Source organism: Mustela putorius, unplaced genomic scaffold, assembly GCF_011764305.1.
Source record: "Mustela putorius furo isolate JIRA1106 unplaced genomic scaffold, ASM1176430v1.1 tig00000743_pilon_pilon_pilon, whole genome shotgun sequence".
Classification (NCBI taxonomy): Eukaryota; Metazoa; Chordata; class Mammalia; order Carnivora; family Mustelidae; genus Mustela; species Mustela putorius.
The window spans coordinates 73,300-95,849 of NW_025421464.1; the positions used below are offsets into that span (position 1 = coordinate 73,300).

Sequence of the window (22,550 nt, forward strand, 5' to 3'; positions counted from 1 at the left end):
AACTTCTTACTAGACATATCTCTGGAGGCAAGGAAGACAAGAGCAAAAATGAACTATTGGGACATTATTAAGATAAAAAGCTCCTGCACAGTGAAGGAAACAATCAACAAACCTAAAAAGCAACCAATAGAATGGGAAAGGTAATACCTAGAGGGTATTATGCTAAGCGAAATACGTCAGAGAAAGACAAATATCATATTACTTCACTCGTGGAATTAAAAAAAAAAAGATGAACATGGGAAGGGAAGGGAAATTAAAATAAAATAAAATAAAAACAGAAAGGGAGGAAAACCATAAGAGACTCTTAGCTATAGAGCACAATCTGAGGATTGCTGGAGAGGAGGTGAGTGGGAGGATGCGTTAAATGGACGATGGGCATTAAGGAGGGCATTTCTTGGGATGAGCATTGGTGTGATATGTAATTGATGAATCACTAAATTCTACTTGGAAAACCAATACTAGACCATACGTTAACTAACTTGAATTTTAGGAAACTGTCAACAAAACCAAAAGGCAACCCATGGGATGGGAGAAGATATTTTCAAATGACACTACAGACAAAGGGCTGGTATCCAAGATCTATAAAGAACTTCTCAAACTCTCAACACCCCAAAAACAAATACTCCAGTCAAGAAATGGGCAGAAAACACGAGGAGACACTTCTCCAAAGAAGACATACAAATGGCCAACAGACACATGAAAAATATTTAACATCAGTAGCCATCAGGGAGAGTCAAATCAAAACCACATTGAGATACCATCTCACACCAGTCAGAATGGCTAAAATTAACAAGACAGGGAACAACAAACATTGGCAAGGATGTGGAGAAAGGGGAATCCTCTTACACTGTTGGTGGGGATGTAAGCTTGTGCAACCACTCAGGAAAACAGCATGGAGGTCCCTCAAAAAATTGCAAATAGAGCTACCCTAACACCCGGCAATTGCCCTACTGGGTATTTACCCTAAAGATACAAATGTAGTGATCCAAAAGGGGCACAAGCACCCCAATGTTTATAGCAGCAATGTCCACCATAGCCAAACTCTGGAAAGAACCTAGATGTTCATCAACAAATGAATAGATAAGATGTGGTGTGTATGTGTGTGTGTGTATACACACACCATACATACAATGGAATACCATGCAGCCATCAAAAAATGCAAAATCTTACCTTTTGCCATGATGTGGATGGAACTAGAGGATATTATGCTAAGTAAGTGAAATAAGTCAATCAGAGAAAAACAATTATATTATCTCACTGATCTGAGGAATTTGAAACACAAGACAGAGGGTCATAGGGGAGGAGTAAAAAATGAAACAAGATGAAACCAGAGAGGGAGCCAAACCATGAGAGACTCTTCATCTCAGGAAACAAACTGAGAGTTGCTGGAGGGGAGGGGGGGTCGGAGGGATGGGGTTGCTGGGGGATGGACATGGGGGAGGATATATGCTATGGTGAGTGCTGTGAATTGTGCACCCCTGAAACAAATAATACATTATATGTTTATTTTTTTAAAAGGGTCTGCAGAGCTCTCTGGGGTCTCTTTTATAACGCATTAATCTCATTCATAAGGGACCCATTCTCATGACCTGAGCACCTCCTAAAATTTCCACCTACTAAGACCATGATCTTTGGGGAGTTCAACAAATGAATCTGGAGTAGGATGCAAACATGTTTTTTTCAAATACCCAAATCTAAAATAAAACTTAAAAAAAAAAAAAAAAAAAGCAAAAGCATACAAAGAACCAAGAAAGCATGGCTCCATGAAATGAAAAATTTAAAACTGGAGGTTTGCAAAAGATGTCTGAGGAACCGTGTAGGACATAAGGGCCCAGGGAAGAGGGCCGTGTCTGATCTCATAGGGTCGACTATCGAGGCCCCCTGCTCCTCTCCAGGCAGAGCACAGATGCTGGCACAAGTGGACACTCGGAAAACCTGCACTGACTGACTGAACAGACACATGGATGTGCTTCCCACAGCTGCTCCCTTCCTGACACTGGGGGAACTTCAGTCTCTGTTGTCCCCTCCCCTCTGGAGGAACTCCCCCGGGAGAAGCCATGGAGGTCTGAGGAACAACACATTCCTCCACTCCCTGGGCACCTGCCCTCCACGCACTTGTCCACACCACAGCCCCCAGGGAAGGGTCTCGGGACAAGAGCTGGAACAGCTGAGTAGGAGACCTGGGGGGGCACTCATCCTACCTCCCTAGGGAGGGAAAATGAGGGGTCCTGAGTCCCACTCTCCTATCTATGTTCTCCTGAGCTCTGTTCATTTCCTTCTTAGCCTAGTTTCAACTTCTCTACCTTGGCAGGGAGGCGGGTTAAATCTGTATAAAGGGCAGAAACATTTTACGGCATTCTTTCTAACCCCATTTTCATTTTTATTTTTATTTTGGATTTTTATTTGGGAGAGAGAGACAGCCAGAGAGGGAACAGAAGCCGGGGGAGCGGGAGAGGGAGAAGCAGACTTCCCGCTGAGCAGGGAGCCTGATGTGGGGCTCGATCCCAGGACTCTGGGATCATGACCTGAGCTGAATGCAGACGCTTAACGCTTAACAACTGAGCCACCCAGGGGCCCCCTAACACTGTTTTTAAAGTATAAATGTTCTTGCATGCTGTATTAGTTTTCCATTGCTGCATTAAAACAAACAAACAAACAAACAAAAAAACACCTCCACAACTCAGGGCTTAAAACAATAAACATTGTCTCACAGTTTATCTGAGTCAGGAATCTGAGGGCAGCGTATCTGGGTCCCCTGGCTCAGGTGAAGTCAGGAGCTACTGTCAACTCAGGGCTTGGCTGGGGCAGGGCGGGTTGGGGGGGGACGCAGGCGGTGGGGGGGAAGTGCTTCCAAGCTCACTTCCTGGTGAACAAGGCTCACACTCTTGCTGGCCACTGACTGAAGACCCTGACTGAAGATTGATCCATTGCCTCATGGATCTTCCCCTCAGGCAGCTTACAACAAGACTGTTGATTTTCCTTAGGGTAGTGAGAGAGAGAGAATACGCAAGACAGGAGTCACAGTTTGAGACCTAATTTTGGAAGTGACAGCCCATCACTTTTGCCATATTCTATTCATCGAGAACTGAGTTGCTACCTCAGGTAGGTAGTGATACCTACCAGGAGAGCCTGCACCCAAGGGAAAGAGACTGCACTTAGTTATGAATTCCAGAAGGCGGGGATCCCTGGGAGCCATTTTGCAAGCTGTCCATCACATATGTCAAAAATCCTGGAATGATTCTTGATCTTCTTTTCCCTCATACACCTCATGTCCAAGTCACACTCCACATCTTATGATCTCTGTTCAAAACAGACCCAGAATCCAGTCACCCACACCACCTCCAAGGTACTGCCTTGGTCCATGTCAGTGTCTACCCACCTGGATTATTGCTATAATTATTATTATATTTTTATTATTATTATAATTATTGCTAACTCTGGTCTCCCTGCTCCTACCCTTGCATACCTCAGCCTCTTCCCCTCAGAGCAGCAAGGGAGCCCATCATTCCTCCAACCTGTCAGTGCCTGCCGATCTGAATGAAAGCCAAGGGGAGTCCATGATGGCCTACCAGCCCCTGTCCAAGCTGCCCCACCCAACTCCTGTCATGTTCCCATTTGCACACTGGGCTCTCGCCACAATGGACCCTTGACCTTCACAGTCCTCAAGAACTTTGCCTTTGTTCTTCTGTCTTCATGGAACACTCTTCTCCAGGGATCTTCATAGCCACTCCTTCACTTCTTTCAAATCTCTCCCAAACATCATGTTATTTTCTAAAAAGATTCTGACTGTCCTAAACTTGCCAGGTTGGCTCAGTCAGTGGAGCAGCAACACTTGATCTCAGGATTGTGAGTTCAAGCCCCTCATTGGATGTAGAGATTGCTTTAAAAAAAAGTCTTAAAAATGATAATTTAAAAATAAAAAAATAAAAGACTCTGACTGCCCTATATAAACCATCTTTTTGTAAGCCGAGCATCCCATTCCTCAATACACAGTCATATACCTTGGGTAGCATTCTTACCATCCGACAGTCTATGCATGCAGTTGGTGATTACTATGTGACCCACTCACATGCATGTGAGCTCCTTGGGAACAAGGGTGTCGTCTTTGTTCTTCCTCACTGTTCTATCCCCAGTGCCTAGAACAGTGGCTAGACCCAGCTAGATGCTCAATAAAGACTTGTTGCATGAATGATTGATGCTTCCTTAAGAGTTTTGGTTATTTGGAGGCAGTGCCTGTCTGGCTCAGTCAAGAGAAGATGTGACTATTGGTCTCAGGGTTGTGAGTTTGAGTGCCACATTGGGGGCAGAGTTTACTTAATTAAATTTTGTTTCAAGAACTCTGGTTACTTTTTTCAATGTAAAATTGCTGGAAACCAAAAATTGTTCTCCACAAGTCACTTGTTTCTCACACTCAAAAGCCTTAGCTCTACATTCTACTGTCTTGGCTTTGAGTTTAAAAGACCCATCCAGGAACTCAACCAACTCTTGGTTCTTAACACCCTTACTTATGGGGCCTTAGTCTCATGGCCTAATCCTAATGGAAGCTTGGGGGAACAGTCTATATATACACGTTGCATGGAAATTTGGGGTTGGGGGTCTTCTGTGTTAACATCCCAAGATTTATCCCACCCCTCAGGCATAAGGCTTACCCCACTTTCCTTTCTCTGATACCTACCAGGAGAGCTAGGCACCAAAATAGAGACCCAAGAAGTCTGTCTTTTTGTTCCCTGATAACATCCACCCAGGGGAGCTTCCAACATGAAGAGGAAAGCCCAGCCTTGACCAAGTGGGGTCCAGAATGAAATAGCTGTGAAGCCACCACTGTGATTTACTCTGTGAGTGTTAGGCTCCAAGGGTTTCCAGGGATGGAGGAGACCAAGAAGGAACAAAGAGAGGAGAAAGCAGCTGTAAGATGTCCCAAGAAGACCAGGGTCCTATGGCTCTACCACTTCTGGGAAGAACCAGACCAGAGGCCACCATCTGGGGTCACCGCACACATGCTCACCATGAATCCGCCATTCCCTCCTGAGTTTAAAAACACCTGTTGAGTATCCTCAGCGGGACACAGAGCAGACCCAACCCCTGTTCTCTCTGACGCATACATTCTAGTGGGCAAGAGAAACAGTGAAAAGAAATACATGATTACAAATTCTGAGAGGTCATTAAGGGTGCTCTGGGTTTGTCCATAATGAAGAGGAGAAGTGGGTGGGCATCCCCAGAACACAGAACAGAGGGAGGAGCAAGGGGCCTGAGCCCCTGTGAAAGGCCAATGCAGCGGAGCCCAAACATGAGGGAAGAGCAAGGAAGTGAGTCTGACAGAGCAGTTAGAGCAGTCAGGCACATGAGGAGAATCCCAGGTGACCCTAAGAGCCCTGGGAAGCCATTTAAAGAGAGTGACAAGCTCAGATGTCTCATCTAAAAGCAGTACTCTGGCTCCAGTGTGAGGAGAAGACCGCATGCAACAGGGGAACAGAGGTGAACTGACAGGCAGATGTGACCATGGAGAGACACACATGGGAGGATTTAGGATGGGTTTAGATGAAAGCATGTGGGGGGAGGGGGAGAGGGTGTCACCAAAAATGACATCAACATCTCCAGCTGGACTAAGTGGCTCACAGGGGGTGTCAAACACTGAAATGGGGACACAGACAGAGAGCCCGAGGGGGAGTGCATAATGAGAACGGTTTGCAGGTGCCGAGCAAACAGTATGATATGGGCGTGGAGGTGACTTGGCCACAGTCGTGCAGAGACCAGGTGGGCCCAGGATTCCAACCAAGGTCCTTTGGGCCCCTAAGCCTGTCTCCAAAGGCCAGGTTCAATGGTCCCTGCCAGTAAGGGCACCAAGCCCAGTAAAGATGGTAGACACTAATGAGGAGGGATGGGGAGCAAGGTTGCCACGGGCAGTGTTGGAGTCACTTTTGCAGTGTAACAAAACACCCCAAAACTTAGGGGTGGTAAACAACCATTTCATTATTTTTTAAAATATTTTATTTCTTTATTTGAGAGAGAGAGAAAGAGCACGAGCAGGGAAAGAGGCAGAAGGAGAGAGAAAGTGAGAAGCAGGCTCTCCACTGAGCAGGGAACCTGACACACGGGCTGGATCCCAGGACCCTGAGATCAGGACCTGAGCCGAGGGCTTAACGGACTGAGCCCCCCTGGTGCCACAACAAGGATTTCATTGTGATCAGTGATCCTACGATCAGAAATTCAGACAGGGCATAAGAATGGCTTGTCTCCTCTGTATGATGTCTGGGGCCTTGGCTAGGGGTGACAACGTCTAGGGTCTGACCATCCAGAAGCTTCTTCATTGACATGCCTAATGATTAATGCTGGCTACTGGACTCTGTGCTGGGCTTTTAGCTAGGACTCCTGCGTGTATCCCTACAGTGTGGTCTTTGTGTGTGAGCTAGTTTGGGCTTCCTCCTAGCCCTGCAGCAAGATTCCAAAAAGGAGCTGCCCAGGAGAGCAGGGAAAAAGTACAGGGAAGTTTTATGGTCAAGCTTTGGAAGTTACCTCACTACCTGTGTTATCACAAGCCTGCAGAGGGGAAAGGAATACTTACCCACTTCTCAATGAGAGGCGTGTCAAAGAGCATGAGAAAAACTATAGCTGCAGTCAGCTCTGGAAAATACAACCTGTCACCACTGGGTTGGAATAATGGAGCCAAAAGGAACACTCAGGCCAGTGCCTTCTCAAGGGTCCCACAGTTGAGCTCTCTCAGGGAGGAAAAAAATAAAAAGCTAGAACAATAATAGCATCTTAGGGAAAGAGGAAACATGTTCTATGACAGAACAATCAAATCCCATCTCTGACTCCCTTTTGGGTTCTGCCATTTAGCATCACCAACATCCAAGTCAGCGGCTGGGATGGAGGTGAGGGCTGGGAACCGTGGGGAAACTAAGTCACAGAAGGCAGGGTCCATTGTGGGCCCCACAAAAGTGAGGAGCTCCCAGCTTCTTGGGCTCGAGACGCAGTCTTGTGTGCTGGCTGTTGGTGCTCAGGACAAAAGAGGGGGTGCGCTTTTGATATCAAGTTTCTCCTCTTCATGCACCCCCTCTGCCCAGAGCTGGCCCCAGAGCTGGGGAAACAGAAGAGGCACCCCTCCTCCTCCTCCTGGGCGTGGGGTGTGTTGTTGTCCCTGCAGGATGAACATGCTGATATCCCTTCCCCACGCAGGCCTCCTCCACCCTCTAAAACAGAAGCCATCCTCCCCCTCCGAAGACCGAACTCCTCATTCACCGGAAGCCCCTTCCCCTGCAAGTGTACCCTCAAACCCAGGGGTGCCCATGGGTGCCCAGGGACTCATGTTTACCAGTGATCCCCCTGAAATGGGGAAAACAGGGCTCCCCCTCCCTGGAGGCTGTATTCCCAGGAGCCTTCCTCCTGGACAGCTGGCGGTTCATTGAGCCCAGGGTGTTGCATGGTTCCCAAAGATGGAACACACACTCCACTCTGATGGGCCATGTACCTTTGTGCTCTGGGGTGAGAAAGGGACAGCAGGCCCTCAGACCTGGAGCCAAGGGGCCTGGGGACATAACCCTGGCCCTAAGGGGGCCTGCCACAACTCTCCAATCATCTTGGGAGCCTTCTGTTGGTAATTTCCCAGCTGGTTCTGATTCCTATTTCACAATCTAGAAGCAGAAACTGAAAACCCCAGAGCTCGTTCCACCCATCACAGTCACTTCCTCTTATGTGAGGGACATGAGACTTCCCCTCTCATCGCAGAGCAGAGTCCCGAGGCCTCTGCCAGGCAACATTCACCCGGAGTGGGGCTCCGGACCACCAGGATGCCCACATCTGCCTCCCCACCCCAGCTGCCCGGGCCATCCCTGCTGCTGCCTCTGCTGCTGGGCCTCACAGGTGAGTGTCGCCCTCCCTTGCGGAGCCCCGTGCAAGGAACTCACCTGAGTGTGGCCCAGGGGAGGGCTTCCCCACTGGCAGTAGAGAGGAGGGATCTCCTTTCAAAGTTCTCTTTCTTCACTACAGCTTCATCTTGAAGACACTTCTCTAAATGTTTTCTTTTACAACAAGGCCCTCCCAAATGAATGTTCCCAGAGCTTATTCCTCGGAGGGCTCCTTTCCTCTCCCACTCAGGTCCAGACAGGATTCACCCCACCAGGAGTTTCTCAGTGCCAGGGGTTCCCAGTCCCGCCTCACTTCCCACCCTCCTGTCACCCTGTGAAGCCTCCATGATCCCCTGTCGTTTGACCTGCAGAACCTGGGCCCATCCTCTGGGAGGAGGTAGGGGTGCAGTATCAGACTCCTGCAGAAAACCCTAGAGTCTGGGAGTCAGAGCCGCCCTAATTCAGCCGGAGATCTTGATAGGTAGATAGATAGATAGATCGCAAGTACTCCACCTGCCATGCAGAGAGATTAGAAAACTGATAAGTGGTGCTTTGTAAACTATTAAGTCCCACAAAATCTCAGCATTCTAAAATTATATTCTTTTTTTTATTATTATTGTGTTATGTTAGTCACCATACAGTACATCATTAGTTTTGATGGAGTGTTCCATGATTCATTGTTTGCATCTAACACTCAGTGCTCCATGCTATCCGTGCCCTCCTAATACCCATCACTGGGCTCACCCGGCCCCACACCCTCCTCCCCTCTAAAACTCTCCGTTTGATTCCTGGAGTCCACAGTCTCTCATGGTTTGTCTCCCCCTCTGATGTCTCCTCTTTCATTTTTGTTAATGTCTCTTAATGTCCTCCATGTTATTCCTTATATTCCACAAATAAGTGAAACCATATGACAACTGTCTTTCTCTGTTTGACTTATTTCACTCAGAATAATCTCCTCCTGTCCCTTCTGTATTGATACAAAAGTTGGGTGTTCATCCTTTCTAATGGTTGAGTAATATTCCATTGTATATATGGACCACATCTTCTTTATCCATTCATCTGTTGAAGGGCATTTCGGCTCTTTCCACAATTTGGCGATTGTGGCCAAAGCTGTTATGATGCTATGAACATTGGCGTACAGATGGCCCTTCTTTTCACTACATCTGTATCTTTGGGGTAAATACCCAGTAGTGCAATTGCAGGGTCATAGGGTAGCTCTACTTTTAATTTCTTAAGGAATCTCCACACTGTTTTGCAAAGTGGCTGCACCAACTTGCATTCCCACCAACAGTGTAAGAGGGTTCCCCTTTCTCCACATCCTCTCCAACACTTGTTATTTCTTGCCTTGTTAATTTTTGCCATTCTAACTGGTGTAAGGTGGTATCTCAGTGTGATTTTGAGTTGAATTTCCCTGTTGGCTGATGATGATGAGCACTTTTTCATGCGTCTTTGGAGAAGTATCTGCTCATGTCTTCTGCCCATTTTTTGACTTATCTGGTGTTTTTTTTTTAATTTATTTATTCTTGATTGGGAATTAGCCCTGCCTGTCTGCTCCCTTCTCCCCAGAGCTGACCCTGGATCCACAGACAGATGAAGTGCCCCCTTTCCTTCCCAGTGAGTTGACATCTCAGTTGACATCCTGGACAGAGGCTGTCCAGGAAAGTGGTTAAAAGCACAGATATTTTTTGAAGATCCAGAGTTCAAATACAAGTTCATCGCTTATACTTTATTTGGCTTGGAACAAGTTGTGAATTTCTCTGCGTCTCATTTTCTTGTCTGGGAACAGGGATGAATAATAATAATGCCGTTCTCACAGAGTAATGGTGGGAATTGAATGAGTCAGTTAATGTATCGAAGAGCTCAGAGTGATGTCTGGTACCCAGAAGCATCTATGGAAACTCGCTGTCAAATCCTTGCAGTGTTTAGTGAATGCAAATGCAAACACCTCAGAACGGTCCTGCTGATTCTGGCCATTACAGCACTCACTCATGTCCTTGACAACCCATGTCTTCTTTGAAAATTGGCAACACTGATGGAGAAAGGCTTGATCCATCCTGCTTGACTGAGGAAACCACCAAAAGCGGAGGGAGGGGCTTGGCCCAAACAGCAGCAGGCTTGTCTGAGCTAGAGTCGGGCTTTGAGCCCACATCAGCCTGACTCCAGGTCCACACACTCTGGGTCCTTCAGGCACAGTCCCCTGAGTGTTTTTCCATGGTTTTTAGATTCAGTCTCACGACAAAGCCATAAGAGAAGCCCCCTGGGCCAGGCAGGGGACATGTGGAGCTCACTTGTATTTCCCTCCAGGTGTGGCCGGTGAGGAGGGGCTGCAGGTGATCCAGCCTGACAAGTCAGTGTCTGTCGCAGCCGGACAGATAGCCACTCTGCGCTGCACCCTAACCTCCCTGATCCCCACAGGGCCTGTTCAGTGGTTCAGGGGGACAGGGCCAGGCCGGGAGTTAATCTTCAGTTACAAAGGAGGCCACTTCCCCCGAGTAACAAATGCTTCTGACACCACAAGGAGAAACAACATGGACTTTTCCATCCGCATCAGTAACGTCACCCCAAAGGACACCGGAACCTACTACTGTGTGAAGTTCCAGAAAGGGACCCCTGATGATGTGGAGTTTAAGTCTGGACCAGGCACCAGGATGTTTGTACATGGTAAGTCCAGATCCTTGAAAAACCCAGCCTGATTGTTCTAAAGACAGATCACAAGCTTTAGGCTCTCAGCCCAAGGCTCCCTCTTTGTCAGCGCTTATGTTAAAGTTGAGGATAGAAGATGGGGATAGTGAGAAATCATAGCATGGAAGCAGGGTGAAACATGATCCCAGGGCTCCTAGCAATAGAGTCCTACCCTTTAGAATCTTACATTTTCAAAGGCCACAAAGTAGATCAGAAAGCAGAGTGAGTAAAATTGCAGACACCAGGACCAAATGGCCTGGATTCAACTTCTAATTCTGCCATTTTCAAGCTGTGTGGCTTTAGCAACTTTCTTAAATTCTCAGTGTCTCCATTTTCTCATCTGTGAGGAAGGGATAATAATAGTACTCACCTCATAGACTTGTTATGAGGAGTACAAACGTAAATGAGTTTATAAATGTGAAACACTTAGAAGAGCACCTATAACATAATTATTGTGTTAGCGTATATCATCACTATGATGATATAGTGAACTGGAAACAGTTTGATGTTTTCATGTGTTGTATTTAAGCTTTGCGATGCAGGACCGGAGCATCATTAGGTCGAGGGCTAATATTTTTTTTCTTTTTTAACAATTAAAGAAAAAGATTTTATTTATTTATTTGAGAGAGCTAGTAGACAGAGCAGCAAGCAGAGGGAAAAGGAGAAGCAGGCTTCCTGCTGAGCAGGGAGCCTGATGCGGGGCTCGATCCCAGGACCCTGGGATCATGACCTGAACTGAAGACAGTCACTTAACCGACTGAGCCACCCAGGACCCCCTTTTTTCCTTTTTTACCTCTTACTGAGGTAGAACCATCAAACTGTTTCCAGGTAATTTAACCAGGTCCCAAAACAAGTTCAAGCATATTTAGAGGATATACAAAATATCCAACACCAAACAAAGGAAAATTCACAGCTTATAGCTACCAAGCTGACAGATGGTAACTACAGTTATCATGGTGAGCACAGAATAATATATAGAATTGTGGGATCACAGTCAGTCAAGAAAAAAGAAAGAGTGCACAAATTACCAATATCAAAACTGAGAGATGGGGGCACTAGGCTGGCTCAGTTGGAAGAGCATGTGACTACTGAGTTCAGGGTCATGGGTTTGAGCCCCACCTTGGATGTGCAGAGATTATAAATAAATAAATAAATGAACTTTTAAAAAAAAAAGGATGAGAGAGGTAACATCCCCACATTTCCCACAGATATTAAGGAAACTTTGTGAAAAATTTTACACCTATAAACTCAACAAACTTAGAGGAAATGCACAAATTCCTTGGAAGGCATGGGCTACCAAAGCTCACTCCAAATGTCAATAGCCTGATTATTTCTATATTTATTAAAGAAATTGAATTTGGTAGTTTAAAAAGCCTCCCACAAACAATAGTCCAGGCTCAGACGACTTCACTGAGAACTCTACCAAGCACTGAAGAAAGAAATGCTAACAATTCTACACAAATTATTCCAGAAAATTGGAGTGATGCTTCCCAATCCATCCTTAAAACCAACATTACTGTGATACTAAAACCAGATAAAGACTGGTCTAATATCCCTCATAAACATAGAATTTTTATAAAGCTACAAAAATCATACAGTGTAGTATTGGCATCATGATAAACTAGTAGATGGGGAGCCTGGCTGGCTGGCTCAGTCAGAGGAGCGTGCAACTCTTGATCTTGGGGTCATGAGTTTGAGCCCCACGTTGGGTATAGAGATTACTAAAAATAAATAAACTTAAACAAAAGATAGACAAATAGATCAATGAAAAATAATGGAAACAATATCATGCATGCAGTCAATTGATTTCTTTAAAAAAAAAAAAAACTAAAGGCAATCTCATGGAGAAAGAAGTCTTCAACAATAGTGGAGGATCGATTGGAACATTAGTAAGCAAACCAATGGAACAGAATAAAAAATCCAGAACCACTCCTCCCACCACAAGCCAAAAGTAATCCCACATGGATCAGATATTTAAATAATGAAACTGTGCAAGTATGAGAAGCAATCATGTCTGGACTCTTTTGAAACCCAGAAGTGGGGAAAACCTTCCCAACTATAATTCAAAATGCAGAAACAAAAAGAGAAAAAAATGACAATTTGATCATATTGTACAAAAAGAAACTTGTGTGTGGAAGTGTGTGTGCATACACTATTTTGTGACTTATAATACAAAGATTCACCCCTAACATACAAAGAGAGCTTCTGAAAAATTTTTTAAAGATTTCATTTATTTATTTGACAGAGATCACAAGCAGGCAGAGAGGCAGGCAGAGAGAGAAGGGGAGACAGACTCCCTGCCCAGCAGAGAGCCCAATGAGGGGCTCGATTCCAGGACCCTGAGATCATGACCTGAGCTGAAGGCAGAGGCTTTAACCCATTGAGCCACCCAGGAACACCGAGAGCTTCTAAAATTTTACAACAAGCAATTTTATAGAATTATGGGCAGTAAATATGAGAAGGCAATTTATAGAAAGTGAAATAGAAACATCTTCTATATATATGAGTGTGTTCAATCACACTCACATGAAAAGATATGCAATTTAAAACTACACTGGGACACAACCTCTCACCTATCTGCTTGGCCAAAAATCCAAAAGTTTGACAACACTCTCTGTTGGAGGAACTGGGGGGAAATTGATACTTCCATACTTTGTATGCAGAAATTCAAAATCATGGAAGTCGTAAAGAAGTAGATTTGGCAATATTTAGCCAAATTACCTATTACATAGACATATATACATTACCCTGTGACCTAACAATCTCACTTCTAGAAACTAATCCTAAAGACATACTAACACAAGTGTAAAATGATTTATGATTAGGCTCTTGATTACAACACTATGTGTAAGAATAAAAGAGAGAGGTTAAATAAATTATGGTAGAATCACACAATGGAGTACTGTAACTTTAAAAATGCACGAGAAGAAGTCAGCACTTGGCTTCAGCATGACTCACAGGATATCATTAAACAAGAAAAGTAGTGTGAGGAAGAGTGGGTGGAGCAGACAATCTTTTATGTTAAGAAGAGCGGGAAATACAAGCATGTCCACATTTGGTTATCTTATTTTGAAAGAGGAATAAAAGCACAGAGGATTACAGTTACTTCTTAATTCTTAATATATACATGCTGAGGTGGTTGTGAATGAAATGACAGTGTCTAGTTTTGCTTTAAAATAACACAATGGATGGTAGACATATAAATGAAACATTTGTTGATAATTGCCAAAGCCCCAGGATGAGTACTTTGTATTTTTCTTTTGAGAGGGAGAGCAAAGAGGTGTGAGCAGCAGGAGAGGATGAGGGGAAGGATGAGCGAGTGTTAAGCAGGATCCATGCCCACCATGGAGCCCGGACCTGGGACTTGATCTCATCACTCTGAGATCATGAACTGAGCCATAATCAAGAGCCAGAGGCTTAACTGACTGCACCACCCAGGCACCTGTGTATTCCATATTTTTAAGGTGTGTTATAAAGGGTTTGTCTTAACCCAAGCCTGTATACTTCCAGAAAAGTCTTTCTGCATTCCCAGGGGGTTCAGGTACCCTAAACTGAAGTCACTACAGTACTTAGCAGTATCCAGCAGTCTGGGAGGAGTTATACCCATTGGCAGAAAGTTTAGGAGTGAATTTGTCCTAGGTTCATAAAAACTAAGCAAATAAAAAGAACAAGGCAGGGGCGCCTGGGTGGCTCAGTGGGCTAAATAAATAAAAAGAACAAGGCAGTGGGCTGCCTTCGGCTCAGGTCATGATCTCAGGGTCCTGGGATCGAGTCCCGCATCGGGCTCTCTGCTCAGCAGGGAGCCTGCTTCCTCCTCTTTCTCTCTCTCTCTGCCTGCCTCTCTGCCTACTTGTGATCTCTCTCTGTCAAATAAATAAATAAAATCTTAAAAAAAAAAAAAAAAAAGAACAAGGCAATTAGGGGCACCCAGCTGGCTCAGTCAAAAGAGCATGTGACTCTTGATCTCAGGGTCATGAGTTCAAGCCCCACACTGGGTGTGGAAATTACTTAAATAAATAAAAACTTTAAAAGAGAGAGAGAGAAAGAATTAAAAACTGGGAAAACAAAGAGTGTACAAAGAAAGGAAATGTAAGCATGATATACTGCATGGCCCAGTTGTAAAAAAATGTTTCGTTGGTCATTATAATATAAATGCTGACTACTAAAAAAATAAAAGACTCTGATGTGTCTATGATAAGAAGATGTAAGGAAAGGAAGTATCAATGGCATGTGAAGGAAGATAAGAGTTAAGCCATCATTTTCCATAGTAGTAGGTTTATTCAAAATACATAAAACTGAAAAAAAAGGAGATAATTATATAAGCACCTTATTGAGAAACACAGAGAGGGGGGCACCTGGGTAACTCAGTCGGTTAAGCGTCCAGTTCTTGATTTCAGCTCAGGTCATGATCTCAGAGTTGTGGGATAGAACCCCATGTTGGGCTCCACGCTGAGTTTGGAGCCTGCTTAAGATTCTCTCCTTCTCCCTCTGTCCCTCCCTGCTCATGCACATGCACTCTCTCTCTCAAAAAAAAAAAGAAAAGAAAAGAAAAAAAGAGAGAGAGAGAGAGAGAAGAAAGAAGAAGATAGAAACATGATGAGAAATGCCCAATGAATCAGCTAAAATAATTATAAGTGGTTGGTCCGTAATTTTCTCCTAGGAGAGGAAGCAAGGGACGTGATGTTTTTAGTTCCATAAGTTAAATGACTTTTTAAACAATGTATTTCAGGAAGGAGGGAAGAGAGGGAAGGGGAATGACAAATTCCAATCTGTATTTTAACATGATCACCATGGTCTGGTGTCGAGTGCTGATGGCAAGTGCTGAGAAGCAGTCCATGAGGCCAGTTGGCAAGCTGTTAGGGTAAGAAGGGTCATAATAAAAATTACACGGAGGAGAAAACTGGAGATGAGAGATTGAGTAAGTCTAGCTGGGGGAACCATAAGGGTAGATATCACACTGGAAATTAACTTGTCGTCTTCATTTTTCTCTCTTCTCTCTCATCTTCACTTTGGCCAAAGCTAAGCCCTCTCTTCCAGAGATTTATGGCCCCTCCAGCAGGGCCAGCCCAGGCCAGATAATGAATCTCACCTGCACGTCAACTGGCTTCTTTCCCAAAAACATACAGCTGAAATGGTTTGAAAAGGATGTGGAGCTTCCAGCCTTTCAGACCCTCGTCTTCCGGCCTGGAGATGCCGAATCCTACACCATCTTCAGCACAGTGCTGGTGACCCTTGATTTATCCTTACTCCACTCCCAGGTCACCTGCCAAGTGACTCACAGTACATTGCATAGCCCCCTCAGTAGGCACGTGAACATCTCCAGATTCCTCCAAGGTAAGGGCCCTCCCCAGCCAAGTGGCCAACACTTGGTGACCACCACTGGTTCCCTAATTGGAGGACTTCACCTGCCTCCTCCCATTTATTCTTCCTTAAATCCCCTGTGAGATGGGTACAAAGTTCCCTATCTTATCCGACCATCCTCTTCTTACAAGATGCCATAATCGGGTCCTTGGCGTTCAGAGTTCCCTTTGCTCTCTTGTATTTGGGAGATAGAAGTTCATTCATTCATTCAACAAGTGTTTATTGAGCAAGTCATATGTGGCAGCATTATTCTAGGTGCTGGGGATTCCGTGGTAAACAGAACAGACCTAGTTGTGCTCCACTGAGCTCAGTCACATGAACCCTATCAACAAGATGCAAAAAATATACAGTTCTAGGGGTGTCTGGGGGGCTCAGTGGGTTAAGCCTCTGCCTTTGGCTCAGGTCATGATCTCAGAGTCCTGAGATCAAGCCCCGCATCAGGCTCTCTGCTCAGTGGGGAGCCTGCTTCCCTCTCTTTTCTCTAACTGCCTCTCTGCCTACTTGTGATCTCTCTGTCAAATAAATAAATAAAATCTTTTTAAAGAAAACCAACTATGCAGTTCCAATTTTTTAAAATATTTATTTATTTGAGAGAGAGAGAGAGAGCAGGGAGGCGGAGCAGAGGGAGAGGGAGATCCCAAGCAGACTCCCCACTGAGAATAGAGCCCAACACGGAGCTCCATCTCCTTTCTTTAAAACCCATCTCCTTTCTTTAAAAAGCAGTGGCTTACTACTGCTCTTACAAAAAAAAATAAAATAAAATAAAATAAAATCCTTATCAGGGCATTCAACAGCAATCTTCAAACATTTTTGTTCATAAAGCCCTGAGATAATTGTGAAGAACTATGTGGCTCCTCGTGCATTTAAAAGTTAACATCCAGAATTGTTCATCACAGACTTTAATGGTTGCACAGGCCAGAACCCCTGGAACATAACAAATGTTACATCTCTCTGAAATGTTCAAAGAAAAATAAGGTCATACTGATTTGATACCACCATCATCCATTACAACATACATAAATAAGCTCTTCTTAAATAAACATAAATTTTATAACATCCCTTTTTCCTCTTAAATTTGTATTTCCATTCTAATTTCCTGGGGAGAAATTTATCCTACTGTAAATTTATTTTATATTTGAAAATCCTGGGGCGCTTGGGTGGCTCAGTGGGTTAAAGCCTCTGCCTTCAGCTCAGGTCATGATCCCGGGGTCCTGGGATCAAGCCCTGCATTGGGCTCTCTGCTCAGAGGGGAGCCTGCTTCCCTCTCTCTCTCTGCCTTCTTGTGATCTCTTTCTGTCAAATAAATAAATAAAATCTTAAGAAAGCCCTTACAGACCACATCATCACACATTCATAGAGAACTATGAGAAAACAGAGAACTACAATAAATATATATATGTATTGAATTTTATATTATATATAATTTATATATAATATTCAATACACATAAATTGAATTTTTAAAACTTTTGGTTATGACCATAGGCTCTAAGTGTTAAAAATAAAAATTCATTTGGATTGAATTACACAATTGATCAAAACAATCTAAATATCTGAAAAATTCTGATAAATAATTATCAAAATAGCCATTAAAATGTAATCCAATTTTGAACTGTCCTTTTATTTTGTGCTGCAGAGTCTTTACACCAAGGGCACTGCACCATAACTAGATTCGGGGTGTGTGGGAGGAAGATCTTCCCTCGATAAGGTTGGGAGAAGGACTGAGGAACAGGAGGAAGGAATAGGCATCTTCAGGCAGATAAGTTTCAGGAAAGAATCATATGAGGGTTCGGGATCTGGAAATTGACTGTATTAAACTACCAATGTATGGATTCCTTAGGATGTCCTTATGTGCCCCCAGAAATAAGTGTAGCACCAGTCTTCATGGTCACGGGCTGTGAATTTGGCTTCATCTTGCCCATGCTCCCCCCCACTCACTCTGATCATCTTTCTGTCCTAGGATACGCTAGGCTTCACCTCAGGACCTCTACCCATGCCCTTCCCTCTGCCTGAGACACCCTTCCCCACACCTACCTGGCCTCTTCCCCACACCTACCTGGCCTCTCCCAGAGCCTTCCTTCCTCTGGCCCTCCACCAACCCCTTTGCTTAGTGTTCCAGTGACCAGGACTGCATAACAAATTTTCCCCAAACATATTCCAATGCTCTAAACTTACTCCAAATCTCCCAAATTATTATGCTTACGTATTCTGTGGGGTAGGAATTTGGAGAGGGCCTGGCAGGGATGGCCTGTCTTGGCCCCATGATGTCTGAGACCTCAGCTGAAGGACTCCAGGGCTGAGGTTACCACAAACCTGCCTCACTAACATGTCTGGTCATTGGTGCTGGCTATGGGCTTGGGGCTTCAGTTCTTCTTGACATCAGCCTCTCCTGATCATCTTTCCCCACAGGCTAGTCTGAGTATCCTTGTAGATTGGTGGCTATGTTCCAAAAGTGAATATCCCAAGGGGAAGTCTCATGAACTTTGATGACCAACCTTTAGAAGGTACAATGTCACCTCTGCTGTACTCTCTTCACCAGGCAGTCACAAAGTCCCAACCAGGTTCCAGAGAAGTCCACTCCCCTTCTGGTGGGGAGAGGCAAGGTTCTGGAAGACATCTGGGAACTTGCCATGGTCATTTTTAGAAAATACAATCCGCCACACATAGTTAACTGCTATTCATGTGTCATACTTCTGCTGAAAGGTCACTTCTTCCAGAAACTCTTCCCTAACCTGCCCCAACTCCAGACCAGGTCAGTTGCCCCCGTGTAGGTTCTCAGAACCCCTATGAGGATCACGTGACTGCTCTTCTTCTGCCCTATCCTCCCTGCCAGAACAGGAGCTCTGTTAGGCAGGGACTCTGTCTGTCGTGCTCACTGCTCTACCCCAGAACCAAGGGCAGGGCCTAGAAAGGTAAGGAGGCTCCTTGAGCATCTTTTGCTGGAGGGAAGGAAGGAATGAAGGAAGGGCTATTGTTTCAGTTATACCCACAGTGACCATATCCGTCCACCGGGTCCCAAGCCTCCAGCTGGCCATCCTCATCTGCCATGTGCAAAGGTTCTACCCTGAAGTCATACAAATCACCTGGCTGGAGATGAACAGAAGTATGAAGGCCTATGAGACTTGTGCCCCTACCAAGGACCCCGATGGCACATTCAACCAAGACAGTCGTATCCTGGTTTACATCTCAGAGGACAGAGCACCATTCACCTGCCAAGTGGAGCAAGAGGCCCAGCCACTGATCCAGGCCAGCGTGCCACTGAGTGAGTTCAGAGAAGAGTCAGCATGTTTGGGTGACTGGGGGAGTGGGGTGGACGTGGAGGGGGTAATAACCAGTGGGGGGAAGGCCGTAAAGGTTCAGACCTGGACACAAACAGGCCAGGTTCACATGCTGGCTCTGCCATGTTTGTCATGTGTGACCCTGAGGAAGTCACTTCCCCTTTCTGTGCCTCAGTTCCTTCTTCTATAAAACGGGACAGCAATTAGAGCCACCTCTACGGAGTGTGCTGCCTTAGGGACCAAAGGGCAGGAAGTACCGCTTCTGTCACACAGCGGGATCCAGACCACGCACCCACGCGACCAGCTCTTCCAGCGAATAACTAAGTTTGTATGAGCTATGATCCCCCATCCACCCCCACACACACAAATGGAATGTTATACAGCAATAAAAATGGGTGAACTATAGCTATACACAATAATATGGATAAATCTTAGCAAAAAAAATACTAGGAGTGAGTAAGCCTCCATCATACAGCATGATATCACATTCATAAAGCTAAAAACAGCTAATAAAGGGTTTCTAGGGATACATATAAATAGGATAAACCCATATCTTTTCTGAAAGGATGATTCAACAGTTACTGAGATTCAACAGTTACTGAGTACCCGTTAGGTACGCCATTGGGGTGTTCTCATGTGATACAGAAATGTTCTAAGGTATACATTATCATCCCCATTTTAAAGATAAGGAAACTGAGGCTTAGAGAGGTGAGGGGATTCCCTCTCAGTCTAAGCTTAGTCTTGGTACCTGAGTCAGGAGGGAGGCTGGGCCTGCCTTGGGGCTGAGTGGTGGGAAATGGAAGCCATGTCCATCCTAATTATCTTTCCAGATGCCAGAGCATCCAGCTCCTTCTCTGGAACCCTCATCCTGCTTGGCTGGAAGTTGTTTCCCCTGACGGCACTTTGCATCATCTATGTCCTCAAGAAGAGATTCCCTTCCCAGTAAGGGGGACCTCAGAGAGGGGTTGGGATTCCCCAGGGGTGGGGAGATTCCAGGCCAACAGGGGGCACTGTGAGGAGAAGTCATGCATCACTCCCATTTCCCACCAACCTTGAAGGCATGTGGAAAACAAAGGGCCCCTAAGATCCAGACCCCAATCTCTTCAGCCTTCCCCTCTGCCCCTCACAGCTCCAGTATGAAGATATACAAAGATGCAGGCTCCTTGGTCTAGGCAGGGGGAGCACAGAAGGAGGGAAAGTTAATATGGAGATAGCACTCTTGAGGTGGTCTGTGAGGAGAAGTCTGAGAACAAGGGCTTTGCCCCAGGTTCCTGCTTCCCCTGCAGTTCACAGGCACAACAAGGCCCTCCTCAGGGGCACAGAACCCTCAGTCCCCTCCTGTTTTATATAGGAGGAATGATCCAAGAGAGGCCCTGGCCATGAAGTCTGCAGCGACTCCCAAAGCTTCTCCTGCCTCGTGAGTCTTCTGAGACCTTCTGCACTGGCTGTCCCTCGCTGTTTCCTGCAGCCCCCAGAGAAAGTGAGAACCTGGACCTTGAGGGTTAGTCGGGAGAGGTAGGCTCTCACATCGTATGAAAGAAAAGAAGCTTCTCTGGGGATTCTGGACATGAAGTTCATGACCCTGAGCAAGAAACTCAGCAGAGCAAAACAAGCTCCTACCCAAGGAGGAACACAGACCTGCAAATTCTGAAGGCTCCTCCCGACTCCTCAAGGAAAGCCCATGGTGGGCACCCAAACTCTCAGGAAACCTTGACAGCACCATCATTAAAATGGGATTAGAAGAAACTCTTATAGCCAATAAACATATGAAGAGATGTTCAGTCTCATCAGTAATCAGGAAAAGCCAAAGAAAAACCACACCGAGGTGCCATTTTTTCCCTATTCCAATAGGAAAAATAAAAAAGCAACTGGCTCTTTCTTATGTTGTTGATAGGTATGTAACTTGGCACAGCTACTTCGGAAGACAGTTTGGAAACTCTGAACTTGAACATTCATGTACTCCATAACCTGTTATTTCTGCCTTTGAGTTATATATACCCAAAAAAAACTCTTCACATGTGCTCCAGGAGATATATTCAAGTATACCCATGGTAGCATGGTTTCAAATTAGAAAAACCTGAAAGAAAATCCAAATACACAGCCACAGGGTTATGAGCAAATAATTTAGTACAATCCCAGAATGGAATGTTATACAGCAATAAAAATGGGTGAACTACAGCTATACACAATAATATGGATAAATCTTAGCAAAAAAAAATACTAGGAGTGAGTAAGCCTCCATCATACAGCATGATACCATGTTCATAAAGCTAAAAACAGCTAATAAAGGGTTTCTAGGGATACATATAAATAGGATAAACCCATATCTTTTCTGAAAGGATGAACTCAAGATTTTAAATGGTGGTTGCCTGAGGTGGGTGAAGGGAAAAGGATGAGAAAGGTGGGCGTGTAGAGGTAGATGGAAGTTAATATCAGGGTTCTAGCTGCCATGCTGGGTGGTGGTTTCATGAATGTTTTTATCACTATTTATTAAAAATAGAAAGAATAACAATATAAGACTGATAAGTAGGTATGTCGATAGGTAGATAGATGTGGAGATTATTGGAAGGAAAAGAGGGAAAGAGGGAGGGTGGATGGATGGATGGATGAATGGACACACGGATGGATGAATGGATGGATGGATAAGTAGATTAATAAAAGAGGGTCATGCATGGATCAATGATGAGGGTGTGCTGAAGCAAGAATTGTGATAGGTACAATTCTGCATACTTAAGATCCAAGGAAAAAAAAAATAGAAGGACAATCCCTAAGGAATCCCCAAGTTCCCTTCCTATGATGACATTTACAAATCCACATTAGAAGGAACGCATTGTTAATGGGTATCACCACGGGTCTAGCACTTCACAAGCAGTATCTTATTTCATCCTCATACCAATCCCACAAGGTGGGCACCATTCCCCACTTTACAGGTGAGGAATCTGAAGGAACCTGCTCAGTGTCACTCAGATAACAAGTGGTGGAACCAAAAAAACCCAGATTAAAACCCAGTTCTGCTCAGTGCTTTCCAGGGAGTCACATGGCCTACTGCCTATGGACAGGTGGGGAGAACTTGACTCATCCTCATTCTACTGCTTCCCAATGTCTCAGGCCTTTTGTTCTACATGAAAGCCCACTCTGTGTCTCTGAATGGGGAGCAGAAGGGAAGAACACATGCACTTTTCTAGTTGTGGAGTAGATCTAGGATTAGTCCTGAGCCCCAAAATAGCCCTGGTAAAGATTTGGGGGAGGTAGTGTAGGCCAAGTCCTGGAGAAGGGCTCTCTGTAGAAGGAAAAATATGCCCAAGGGAAACAGGCATCCTACTGTGTTTGTCTCACTGTGCCCTTGAACCTTTGTAGTTACAAAGATGGAGGTACTGAGCCCAACC

At 45.0% G+C, this 22,550-nt stretch overlaps 1 protein-coding gene across 3 annotated transcripts; it reads left to right on the top strand.

Annotated features, from left to right (window-relative positions):
- Positions 1-7,678: 7,678 nt before the first annotated feature.
- On the top strand, positions 7,679-21,042 carry LOC101694369 (signal-regulatory protein beta-1). 3 transcript variants are annotated; one of them, XM_013053450.2, is made up of 6 exons: positions 7,681-7,860; positions 10,149-10,505; positions 15,546-15,860; positions 18,867-19,148; positions 19,995-20,106; positions 20,516-21,042. In XM_013053450.2, exons 1-6 carry the CDS (start codon positions 7,788-7,790, stop codon positions 20,583-20,585), a joined length of 1,209 nt encoding a protein of 402 aa, XP_012908904.1. In that variant the 5' UTR covers positions 7,681-7,787; the 3' UTR covers positions 20,586-21,042. The 3 variants fall into 3 exon arrangements, with proteins under 3 accessions (XP_012908905.1, XP_044939933.1, XP_012908904.1); XM_013053451.2 differs by lacking the exon at positions 15,546-15,860 and having other exon boundaries at positions 7,679-7,860; XM_045083998.1 differs by lacking the exons at positions 19,995-20,106; positions 20,516-21,042 and adding an exon at positions 19,340-19,969 and having other exon boundaries at positions 7,679-7,860.
- The last annotated feature ends 1,508 nt before the right edge of the window (positions 21,043-22,550 follow it).

What these genes read in the sequence shown, in the direction of transcription:
- LOC101694369 (XM_013053450.2), top strand. Translation starts at nt 7,788, where the DNA reads ATGCCCACATCTGCCTCCCCACCCCAGCTGCCCGGGCCATCCCTGCTG. An exon ending in TCTGCTGCTGGGCCTCACAG is followed by an intron (nt 7,861 to 10,148) that starts GTGAGTGTCGCC and finishes ATTTCCCTCCAG; the next exon opens with GTGTGGCCGGTGAGGAGGGG. An exon ending in CCAGGCCAGCGTGCCACTGA is followed by an intron (nt 19,149 to 19,994) that starts GTGAGTTCAGAG and finishes TTATCTTTCCAG; the next exon opens with ATGCCAGAGCATCCAGCTCC.